The sequence below is a fragment of the Taurulus bubalis genome (genome assembly GCF_910589615.1).
Source record: "Taurulus bubalis genome assembly, chromosome: 7".
In the NCBI taxonomy this organism is placed as follows: domain Eukaryota; kingdom Metazoa; phylum Chordata; class Actinopteri; order Perciformes; family Cottidae; genus Taurulus; species Taurulus bubalis.
The window spans coordinates 796,392-809,244 of NC_136595.1; the positions used below are offsets into that span (position 1 = coordinate 796,392).

The following is a 12,853-nucleotide window of genomic DNA, read 5'->3' on the forward strand; positions in this document are numbered from 1 at the left end:
ACTATACAGGGTCCCCTACTATACAGGTCCTACTACACATAGTCCTACTATACAGGTCCTACTATACAGGGTCCTACTATACAGGGTCCTACTATACAGGTCCTACTATACAGGGTCCTACTACACATAGTCCTACTATACAGGGTCCTACTATACAGGGTCCTACTATACAGGGTCCCCTACTATACAGGGTCCTACTATACAGGGTCCTACTACACATAGTCCTACTATACAGGGTCCTACTATACAGGGTCCTACTATACAGGTCCTACTATACAGGGTCCCCTACTATACAGGTCCTACTATACAGGGTCCCCTACTATACAGGGTCCTACTATACAGGTCCTACTACACATAGTCCTACTATACAGGGTCCCATACTATACAGGTCCTACTATACAGGGTCCTACTATACAGGGTCCCCTACTATACAGGGTCCTACTATACAGGGTCCTACTATACAGGTCCTACTACACATAGTCCTACTATACAGGGTCCTACTATACAGGGTCCTACTATACAGGGTCCTACTACACATAGTCCTACTATACAGGGTCCCCTACTATACAGGGTCCCCTACTATACAGGGTCCTACTATACAGGGTCCTACTATACAGGTCCTACTACACATAGTCCTACTATACAGGGTCCTACTATACAGGGTCCTACTATACAGGGTCCTACTACACATAGTCCTACTATACAGGGTCCCATACTATACAGGTCCTACTATACAGGTCCTACTATACAGGGTCCTACTATACATAGTCCTACTATACAGGGTCCTACTATACAGGGTCCTACTATGCAGGGTCCTACTATACAGGGTCCTACTATACAGGGTCCTACTACACATAGTCCTACTATACAGGGTCCTACTACACATAGTCCTACTACACAGGGTCCCCTACTATACAGGGTCCCCTACTATACAGGTCCTACTATACAGGTCCTACTATACAGGGTCCTACTATACAGGGTCCCCTACTATACAGGGTCCTACTATACAGGTCCTACTATACAGGTCCTACTATACAGGTCCTACTATACAGGTCCTACTATACAGGTCCTACTATACAGGGTCCTACTATACAGGGTTCTACTATACATAGTCCTACTATACAGGGTCCTACTATACAGGGTCCTACTATACAGGGTCTTACTACACATAGTCCTACTATACAGGGTCCTACTATACAGGGTCCTACTATACAGGGTCCTACTATACAGGGTCCTACTACACATAGTCCTACTATACAGGGTCCTACTATACAGGTCCTACTATACATAGTCCTACTATACAGGGTCCTACTATACAGGGTCCTACTATACAGGTCCTACTATACAGGGTCCTACTATACAGGGTCCTACTACACATAGTCCTACTACACAGGGTCCCCTACTATACAGGTCCTACTATACAGGTCCTACTATACAGGGTCCTACTATACAGGGTCCTACTATACAGGGTCCCCTACTATACAGGTCCTACTATACAGGTCCTACTATACAGGGTCCCCTACTATACAGGTCCTACTATACAGGTCCTACTATACAGGTCCTACTATACAGGGTCCTACTATACAGGGTCCCCTACTATACAGGTCCTACTATACAGGTCCTACTATACAGGGTCCCCTACTATACAGGTCCTACTATACAGGTCCTACTATACAGGTCCTACTATACAGGGTCCTACTATACAGGGTCCCCTACTATACAGGTCCTACTATACAGGTCCTACTATACAGGGTCCTACTATACAGGGTCCTACTATACAGGGTCCCCTACTATACAGGTCCTACTATACAGGTCCTACTATACAGGTCCTACTATACAGGTCCTACTATACAGGGTCCCCTACTATACAGGTCCTACTATACAGGTCCTACTATACAGGGAGAACCTGGAACAGTCATGGAGTTTAAAATGGTTATTTCCAGGCCTGAAAAAGTCCTTGAAAAAAATAAAACCCCCAAAGTTTAGTAAAAGTCATGTAAATGTGTTATATTCATGTGTTCATGTAAATGTGTTATATTCATGTGTTCATGACGTTCATTTACGCTGAGTTTGAAATAATGAATATGATTTTAAAAGAAAGACTCAAAATATAAGCAGGCATACATACAGGCATCTATATAGATGTTTATTCTTTTAATCAAACTATTGTCTCATTCATTTGTGTCATTTAAGGTTTACTGTATGCTTTGTATTCTCATTGTTAGTTTAAATACTACATTTACTCACTTTTTACTGTTTACACCCAGATTTCACTAAATGTTTGTCATGGACATTTGGTTTAAAGTCACGGAAACCCATAGGTCAAAATGTGTAATGTTAAACCAAATTTAAAAGTCATGGAAATCTGGTGAATTCTTTTTGAAAATTGGGTTAAAAGTCATGGAAATTTGGTAAAATTTAGTTTAAAGTCATGAACTTCACTGGTCAGGGTGTGTCTGAACCCTCCTTTAGTGCACAACGTTTGTAGTTGAGTAGAAGCTCTGTGAAGGAGTCCAGACCCTCTCACAAGGTCGTTCACTCTGCAACTACTGCATCATTAAAACAATAACGCTATTATGAAATGTATATTTACAGAAAGACACTCATATCTACCACCACTTCATACCGTATACTCAAATATACACAGAGCTAAAGTAAACAGAGACTGTGTGTGTGTGTGTGTGTGTGTGTGTGTGTGTGTGTGTGTGTGTGTGTGTGTGTGTGTGTGTGTGTGTGTGTTCGTGTTCCAGGGATCATAATAATCACCGATGGAGTGACGAGTGTCCCTGACGTGGCCGTGTGTGAGACCCTGCTGAACCAGCTGAGGAGTGGAACCATCGCCTGCTCCTTTGTGCAGGTACAGACTGACAGATACAGACTGACAGGTACAGACTGATAGGTACAGACTGACAGGTACACACTGACAGGTAGAGACTGATAGGTACAGACTGACAGATACAGACTGACAGGTACAGACTGACAGGTACAGACTGACAGGTAGAGACTGATAGGTACAGACTGACAGATACAGACTGACAGGTACAGACTGACAGGTACAGACTGATAGGTACAGACTGACAGGTACAGACTGACAGATACAGACTGACAGGTACAGACTGACATGTACACATGTGCAGACTGACATGTACAGACTGACATGTACAGACTGACAGATACAGACTGACAGGTACAGACTGACAGGTACAGACTGACAGGTACAGACTGATAGGTACAGACTGACAGGTACACATGTGCAGACTGACATGTACAGACTGACATGTACAGACTGACATGTACAGACTGACAGGTACAGACTGACAGGTACAGACTGATAGGTACAGACTGACAGATACAGACTGACAGGTACAGACTGACAGGTACAGACTGACAGATACAGACTGACAGGTACAGACTGATAGGTACAGACTGATAGGTACAGACTGACATGTACAGACTGACATGTACAGACTGACATGTACAGACTGACAGGTACAGACTGATAGGTACAGACTGACAGGTACAGACTGACAGGTACAGACTGATAGGTACAGACTGATAGGTACACATGTGCAGACTGACATGTGCAGACTGACATGTACAGACTGACAGGTACAGACTGACAGGTACAGACTGACATGTACAGACTGACATGTACACATGTACAGACTGACAGGTACAGACTGACATGTACAGACTGACATGTACAGACTGACAGGTAAAGACTGACATGTACACATGTACAGACTGACAGGTACAGACTGACAGGTACAGACTGACATGTACACATGTACAGACTGACAGGTACAGACTGACATGTACAGACTGACATGTACAGACTGACATGTACAGACTGACATGTACACATGTACAGACTGACATATACAGACTGACATATACAGACTGACAGGTACAGACTGACAGGTACAGACTGACATGTACACATGTACAGACTGACAGGTACAGAGTGACAGGTACAGACTGACATGTACACATGTACAGACTGACATGTACACATGTACAGACTGACATGTACAGACTGACAGGTACAGACTGACAGGTACACATGTACAGACTGACATGTACAGACTGACATGTACAGAGTGACAGGTAAAGACTGACATGTACACATGTACAGACTGACAGGTACAGACTGACAGGTACTGACATGTACACATGTACAGACTGACAGGTACAGACTGACAGGTACTGACATGTACACATGTACAGACTGACATGTACAGACTGACATGTACACATGTACAGACTGACAGGTACAGACTGACATGTCTGTACATGTGTTTCCCCAAGGGGATTAATAAAGTGCTTCTTTCTTTTCTTTCTCCTCGTCCTCTGCAGGTGGGCGGGGCGTACTCCTACGACTGCAGCTTCGGCTACATCCCCAACGTGGAGCTGATGAAGTTCATCTCCTTGGCCACCTTCGGCTCCTACCTGCCCACCTGTCCCGACGTGGACCGGAAGAGCCAGGAGATGAACACCTACCACAGGGCCTTCCTGACCTACTCCTTCCTCAACACCTCCGAGTCCATGAACTCTGAGTTCTTCTGTGGTGAGGCGCGGTGCATGCTGGGAAGTCTTAGAGTGGAGGGCTGGAAGGGGAACATGAGTCTCCTTCTTTGGTCTTTTTATAATGCAACCTGCTGAACAAGTGATTTGTTCTCAAATTCACGATGAACATACTGGTACCTTTTGACTAGGTTCACGTTAATACAATAGTCATTAATGCTAAGCAAGTCAACAATTAATATGCGAAAGACAGTGGTTCTCAAACCTTTTTTTGTCACGTCCCACTTTGGAGGAAGAACAATGTTCACGCCCCACCGCCCCACCTTAAAGCCCATCCCGTGAGAGAGGCTTTCTGCTGCTTTTGTTTTGGCAAAACACCAAGAATCGGTGAGTTGACATGCTTAAATATATATATAAAAAGAAGACCAAAAAGGCACCCCACCTGTAATACCTCCGCGCCCCACTTGAGGGTCGCGCCCCACAGTTTGAGAACCCCTGGTCTGAGATGATGAAGCGACAGCGTTTGGGTCAGACTGACTGGACTGGTTGGTGGAGCGTGACACTGAAACATGCACATTGTGTAAACATAGTCAATAGTAGAACAGATTTTTGACTCAAATATATAGTAAACATTTTTGTTTGAAAACAAAAACTGTTGTAATATAAATGTTTGATGTGCACCATGAAGCTTGATCTGAAGTCATTCATCATCTCATCTCTCTGGTGGAAGTAGTGACATCTCTTCTACTCAAAGAACACAATACAACATTTGGTATTAGACATTTATTTACATGTTTCTACCATTTTATTCATGTATTCACTGCTTTTGTGACGACCTGATAGGTGAGACCTTTGATAAACAATGTCCATCACCAACAGTTCACATGAGTAAAGTTCTGTTTCCACAAGAGATATGAAGAACTTCAAAAATCAAGTGTCACTTTTTCAGCTTTATGGCCATGTTATCTCTTTATGACAACGGTGCCTCATTATAGAGAGAGCTGAGATTGTTCTGCTATTGTTGTCATACATGAGTATGTATCATAACCAAGTGCCTTCAAAAGGTGAATTTAAGAAATGATGTAAAATGGAGTAAAAGACCTTGAACCCCAGAGGATTAATTGAAAGAAGAATGATGAACTTTACGGTTATCACAACATGGCGTCCATTTAAAATGAATGTATGACCTTTACTGTTTCATTGTTTTCTACCGTTATTATTTTCCGTGCATCGTTATTGATGATTGTGATGGCTGTGGTGATGGAAATAAACACACATGTTTTCAGTTTCCCAGCACAAGCTGTTCAACGAGCACCTGGTGTCGGCCAGCGGGAACCCGGCGCTGGTCATGAGGAGGAAGAAGCACACGGAGAAGGAAGTCCACGCTCACCTGATCAGCGTGGTGTCGGTGCGCCTGAGAGAGGGCTACACCATCCGAGAGATCAGCCTCACCAAAGGTCTCCCCTCTCTTCTCAAAGTCTGATACTGTAAAGTCCCAGAGCGAGCGAGCAGCTCATCAGGACCTCCGCCTCGATGAGCTGCTCGCTCGCTCTTGGACTTTATCGACCCTGACGCCGGTGTCTGCAGGTGGGAGCCAGCTGGAGGTGAAGCTGGTGCTGCTGTGGAAACACAACATGCACATCGAGTACCTGGCCGCTGCCTCCTGGCCGCTGGACCCCGCCAAGAGGAGCACGCGTGTGGAGGTGACGATGGAGGGCAGCTACGATATCCTGCACGACATCAGCTGCACGCAGAGGAAACCCATCACCAGCCCGTACCGCACCTCCGTCATCCGCCGCTTCTGGAACACGCTGCAGAGGTACATGCCTGCAGATAAACCACCGCAGCGCCACGCCATGCACCACATCATGCAGATAGCGTGTGCACCACGTCATACTGATAGCGTGTGCACCACATCATACAGATAACGTGTGCACCACATCATACAGATAGCGTGTGCACCACATCATACCAGATAGCGTGTGCACCACGTCATACAGATAGCGTGTGCACCACGTCATACAGATAGCGTGTGCACCACGTCATACAGATAGCGTGTGCACCACATCATACAGATAGCGTGTGCACCACGTCATACAGACAGCGTGTGCACCACATCATACAGATAGCGTGTGCACCACGTCATACAGACAGCGTGTGCACCACGTCATACAGACAGCGTGTGCACCACGTCATACAGATAGCGTGTGCACCACGTCATACTGATAGCGTGTGCACCACGTCATACAGACAGCATGTCGCTCTGTGTTCCTCCAGCATCAACCAGACGGACCAGATGCTGGTGCACCTCCAGTCATTTAACTCCATCCCTGAGAACTACATGATTCCTGAGAGCACCAAGAACGGAGTTCCTCTGTTCTACATCCCGCCCGGCTCCACCACCCCGGTACTGTGCACACCTCACGGTTCCTTCTTAACCAGCATGTTGAGGCAGGCTCGGTGCTTATCACGGGGGTACGTGAGATTTGTCAAAAATCTCTTCTTTTTCAACCACAGATGCTTTCCACTGGTTAGGAGCTGCATCACTGGAAACAGACCTCCTCTCCAGTGTAGATTCAACTAAATCCATAGCTTGCTTTTGTGAGCTTTTTTTTGGAAACTATATCTTTTGTAAACCCACTAACTTCTGACTTTTGCCTGAAGTGGGAAAGGTTGCAATCTACATCCATTCAATCAAAAGTTATTTCAAAAGTCTCTGCCGTCGTAAAAGACACGTCCTGCAGTCTTGCCAAAACAAATCTACAGTCACCGAGCTGTCTGATGTACTGTACCTCCGTTAGCTGTTAGCCGTTAACCCAGCACACCGTCCAGAGGGTTCTCCTCTTGCAGCCATAACTGGCCGCCCAGAACATGATGCAGCTCGCTGCAGCAGAATGCGAGGTGAGCCTTCACCGACGCGGGCGCACGGCTCACAGCTACCAGACTCTTTTGATCGTAAAAATCACTTTGTTCAACAAAACTAAACTCTTTGTTCGTCTGTGAACTGCTCCAACAACAGACTGAATAAGTAAAAGACATAAAAAGGAAGTTTTCACTTTAACATTTTCTCCGTTTACTAACCTTGTTTTCCAGCATTTGTGACATCAAATGTGACACAAAAAGCAGGAAGGAATAATGGGAAAGGAGTTTATCAACCAAAAACCTGCATTTACACTCTAATTTGAGGGAATAAACTTGTATTGGTGTTGAACACAGCGAAGTAAATGGCTGTGTCCCAAGTTTGGTGCTACCACCAAAGCATGTGATTGCAGACACCAGCTTGAAGCTGCAGACGGTCCGTGGAGGGGAAGGCATCCGATGCTTCCTCTCAGCCAGTCTGTTGGCCTCCTTCGCTGAAGCGCCTCCTCTCTGTGCAGGTCCTGTCTCTGCAGCACAGCGGATCCAAAGACTCCTCTCAGTCCCAGTTTGCTTCCTATTGGAAGCCCATCCTCTCCATGGACGCCAACTTCTGGCAGAGATGGCTGCACATGCACCGCATCGCCATCCTCCTTGAACACGACATGTTAGGAAACCTTTTTTTATATTTCTTCTCCTGTCCATCCTGGTCCGTCCTTCATTAAGTCCCTCATTCTGTCCCTGCAGGCCGGTCCCCAAACACCTGCACACAGCTGGAAACAACGGGCGCTACAGCACCATTCAGTGCCGCATCTCCCACTCGGCCCTCACGTCCCTGCTGAGGGACTGGAGCAGCTTCGTGCTGGTGGAGGGATACTCCTACGTCAAGCTCATATACAGGTGAGACGGGTTTGTGGGCTGCATGCGCACACCAAGGGGAGGCTTCTGGATCCGGGCTGGTGGTAGCTCATACTTCTGCCAGTATTTAGCACCATACTTTGAATTCTTTGAGAGAACTTTTTCCTGTTCATGGGGAACGAAAAATCAAATCAAACAGATGAAAGTAATTCCGTTGATGCAGAAGTATTTAAATGAGTACGCTTTAGGGAAGCTGTGTGTTTTGGGAAGTAGTGAGCATGTGACTTATTATGCAGGTATGCATCATACTGCACGCGTTATGAGAGGTCGTAAGACGATGTTTTCATATTGCTTTGCTGCCATTTACTTACTTCATTGATAAACAACTACATTTTGTGGGTGAACTATTCTTTTAAGCCAGTGGTTCCTAACCAAGAGATCTCAGAATCAATCTGATCGGGCAACAAAATGATTAAATGGATCAGAAAAAAAGATATTTCTGCTCAACAATATTGTTATATTGCTTCATTCAAATACTTATATCTTTAGGGTTTAAAAACATCGTAGGAATCAAATCCGTGAAAACGTTATTCGGTTTAAATGATTTGCGTCTGCACAGCTCGGCGGACCAGCCTCCCACCTCCTTCCACCTGGTCCGCCTCATCTCCAAGACGCCCTGCATGGTCCTGCGTCTGGGCTTCCCCATCGGTACTCCAGCCCATGTCCGGAACAAGGTACCAATGCCTCTAAGAGGATGATAGTGTCTCTTTTAGTGGATCTCATTTGAAAATAGAGTGCAGAAAATACCACAGCAGTAGACGTCCATGCTTTGGTCGTCAGATGAGGACCATTTGGTTCGAGGAGATGCTCTGTTCAAAGGCCATGAATGCAACTTGAGTTCAGATGATTTTCTCTACGGTTTCTAATGTAATTATTACTGAAGTTAAACACACACAGTCCATCAAGACCGTGGCGCTCTGTACAGACTGAAAGCGTAGTGCTGCACGTGGTCCGCACTAACCCGGCCGGACATGCGCCTCTCCATCAGATTGTAGACGAGCTGCGGGATCAGATCCTCAAACTTCGCTTCCCTCAGCGCGTTCAGAACAAAGAGGCGACCCCCAAGACCAAGAGGAAGGTCGTGGGTCACCCGTCGCCCTCCAAGTCTCCCTCCACCCCCGCTCCCAAGCCGGCGCTGTCGGACCGGCCCTGCGTGGTGCTGCTCAACAAGCCTCTGGAGAAGCTGCTCATCAGGTCGGTGCACAGCAGGATGCTAGATCACGAGAGGGCACATTAGGGCTGGGCGGTACGGCAAACATTCATATCACGGTATTTTGTAAGATTCTGGTGGTTTCACGGTATGTTTGACTAAAGTTCATGTTCATGGCTAAAGCCGCGCCCCCAGTGAACAATACACGTTGCTGTCTGCTGGAGAGCGGCGCAGTCGTTACGGCTATGCCGGATGACGGTACATGAAACATTCATTCCGTATGGACATGTGAAACCAGTATACCGGTTGAATACTGGTTGAACCGGTTTGAACCGGTTGTATACGCACAGCCCTAGACACATGTTCATGAAACGGACCGCGGATGCTTTGCAGGTACGAGAAGCTGCCGCTGGATTTCAGGACCCCCTTCATCTTCAACATGGAGAACTTCCCTCAGCCCTCCAACAGCTCCGTCCCGCTCAGCGTGGCGGCCAACCGCATGGCCTCCTCCACCCTGGCCTCGCTGTCCCGCTACTTCCTGCACCAGCGCTGGGTGTGGGCCGTGCAGAGCGGCCAGGGGTCGGCCGTGGCCATGCAGGCGGTCGCGCACATCCTGTCCATGCTCTCCGAGTGAGTTCACGGCCTTTGTGTCTAGTTTTTGTTCGGGAAACGTTTGACCTTTTGCTCAGAGAGGCAAAAGGGACCCGAGGTTTCTGATTTCATCACTGCAGCTAATCACAAAGAGCCATACAATGTATAGAACCTGGAACAGTCATCGACTTTTAAAATGGTTATTTCCAGGCCTGGAAACGTCCTTGAAAAGAATAAAATCCCCAAAGTTTAGTAAAAGTCATGTAAATGTGTTATATTCATGTGTTCATGTGTTCATTTACGCTGAGTTTGAAATAATGAATATGCTTTTAAAAGAAAGACTCAGAATATCAGCAGGCATACATACAGGCATCTATATACATGTTTATTCTTTTAATCAAACTATTGTCTCATTCATTTGAGTCATTTAAGGTTTACTGTATGCTTTGTGTTCTCATTGTTAGTTTAAATACTACATTTACTCACTTTTTACTGTTTACACCCAGACTTCACTAAATGTTTGTCATGGCCTTTGGTTTAAAGTCACGGATCACTGGTCAGATGTGTGTGGACCCTGCATGCTGCATGTGTTTCAGTGCGATGTGCTCCCACCTGTTCAAGGCGCACAGCTGCTTTAGTGTGAGGCCAGCATCCTTGTGCGTCTCCTGAATGAGCCTCTTTGTGTTTTCCGTGAAGGATCCGCTTATCAGAAGGCTTCCACTTTGCCGCCAGCGGCGAGGGCATCGTGAACATGGTGCTGGAGCTGCCGATGAAGGTGAGGCGGCCCTGAATGCACCTTCAGCATCAGTGCTGTCATGGTGATGTGCGTTTGGTTTCATTCCTGTTCTACTTGCAGGGCGCCTCAGGCGACGCGGACAGAGAGAGCCACTCCTGTATCGTTCAGTACATCCTGTTTCCACCGCACTCCACATCCACGAAGGACAGGTGAGCCTTCACACAACTCGTTACTCTAGGAATTAGGAAGGGACTCTGAGGGCTTATACTACTACTACATACTCACAGTTGTATTTCCCAATCCCTCCTTCCAGTATTGTTCATTTGCGTCAGTGTTTTCTTCACTTGGTCTCAACCCTCAAAGTCTGAGTCTCATCTTGGTCTTGATGCGTTCTGGTTCTGGTCGTGACTCGGCTGGGTTCAGGTGGTCTTGTCTTCAACACGGCTGCGCATTGTGGTTTTAAACTCCGGTGTGGTCTGAATACTTGCTCCTCCTCATGAACACTGGCACATTGTACGTCGGTCCGCTGTCTCTCTTCTGCCTCCAGCTTCTCCACTGATGACGACAACGACACGGAGGTGGAGGCCGTGGACGTGGACCCGGAGCTCAACCTGGTGACGGAGTGCTGGGTGGAGCCGCAGAGCGGCGTGGTGATGAACTGCATGGACCAGCACCGCCACTTCCAGGGCCTGGAGTACCAGGAGATCCCCCTCGCCGTGCGTAGTCCTTCCATGCGTTCACTGTGTCGGCCGAGGGGAGCTAAAGGGCACTAAACCTCCAGAGCCCCACACATGGGGCTCAGAGCCGTCTGCCCCTCTTGGCCCTGTGCTGAAGGAGTCCTGTGAACCCCACATGAGTTATAATACTTGTTATTTTATATCATTTATTTCAGAATTTCTTTGCGATTTTTCTTTTCCCCCAAAAAATCCCTTTATACCATATTGTGATCATAACTATGAACATCCAGCATAATTTCCTAAAATGCCTCCTTGAGCGGTCCCAGAGTTGTTCACACTGTATGTTCAGGACCTTAACAACAGCCCACATATTAATAACACACCTTTTTGGAAAGATTAGGAGCTTAAGAATCCCAATCAAACAAAGCATTGGCATGTTAGGAAGGAGTTTCAGTCAAAAAACTGTGTCGTTCGGTTAAAAAAGGCCAAAACGTTGTCTGATTCAGGCATGCTGGGTATTGAAATGTTCATCAGCTTCTGCATGTGATGTATGACGCGGTTTTAGAAATGTGGGCGGCCCAGGGAGGACTCGGGACTAATAGACGTGCGGCGAGAAAAAAAAAATGCTGTCCGTTTCGTGACTCTACAGGTACTAATACTATTAGGATGTGTTGCTCTGTCAGACTCACACAAGCTGTAGGGCTGCAGGATGCGTCTGTTAGGGAAATCCCACGTTGTCAGGGGTACGTTCCGGTTTACGAGTCTGTTGCCCTGTGTTTGATAGCGACCTGCTGTCTGGTTCTAGATCTTCCCTCGGGACCTGGCCTGCATGTCCACCATGATGACCTTCGAGCATTTGAGCCAACTGTGTCAGAACAAGGACCAGGTCTGCTCCCTGCCGGCTGCACTCAAGGAAGTGAGAGGTACTGAAACCCCGGGGAAACATCTGTTGCCTGACACTCTAAAGCGGTGTCGCTGCAGGAAGCACTCGGTCCCTGAACCACGGCGTGAACACGCTGTAAACCCTGTGACATGAGCAACACCTACCTGAAGTATGAATTAAACGGTTATACTATTCCATGGGGTGATCCTCCATTATTATTGTTACTGAGTAAGCAGCCTTTAACTGTTTATTACTGCAGGCTAATAGAAAACATGTTTCATTAGCTCATTGTGTGTGTGTGTGTGTGTGTGTGTGTGTAGGAGAAGCCCTGGCCTCTGAGGACAGCATCCACATGGTTCCCTTCCAGTTCGACCTCATCCAGCTGCTCCCAAAGTGCCAGCAGGTTGAGATCTTCTTCCTCACCTTCGGCACAGGTGCGATGTCTGAGGAAGACACACAGCCAGCAACACGTCGGTCGCAATGAGCCGAAGACACTGAGTAAGGAATGCTTCACCACC

General features: G+C 46.9%; 1 protein-coding gene across 1 annotated transcript in view; it reads left to right on the plus strand.

Annotated features, from left to right (window-relative positions):
- The window catches only part of szt2 (SZT2 subunit of KICSTOR complex), a gene marked incomplete at its 5' end in the record, with an annotated part of 149,193 nt that overhangs the window by 13,132 nt on the left and 123,208 nt on the right, over positions 1-12,853 (plus strand). The window contains 15 exons of the mRNA XM_079221464.1: positions 2,751-2,857; positions 4,357-4,567; positions 5,811-5,981; positions 6,112-6,343; positions 6,802-6,931; positions 7,902-8,047; positions 8,128-8,280; positions 8,858-8,972; positions 9,287-9,492; positions 9,842-10,078; positions 10,736-10,814; positions 10,896-10,984; positions 11,323-11,491; positions 12,258-12,375; positions 12,656-12,769. Coding sequence (XP_079077590.1) covers positions 2,751-2,857; positions 4,357-4,567; positions 5,811-5,981; positions 6,112-6,343; positions 6,802-6,931; positions 7,902-8,047; positions 8,128-8,280; positions 8,858-8,972; positions 9,287-9,492; positions 9,842-10,078; positions 10,736-10,814; positions 10,896-10,984; positions 11,323-11,491; positions 12,258-12,375; positions 12,656-12,769 — 2,277 coding nt within the window. The remainder of the gene's footprint in view (positions 1-2,750; positions 2,858-4,356; positions 4,568-5,810; positions 5,982-6,111; positions 6,344-6,801; positions 6,932-7,901; positions 8,048-8,127; positions 8,281-8,857; positions 8,973-9,286; positions 9,493-9,841; positions 10,079-10,735; positions 10,815-10,895; positions 10,985-11,322; positions 11,492-12,257; positions 12,376-12,655; positions 12,770-12,853) is intronic.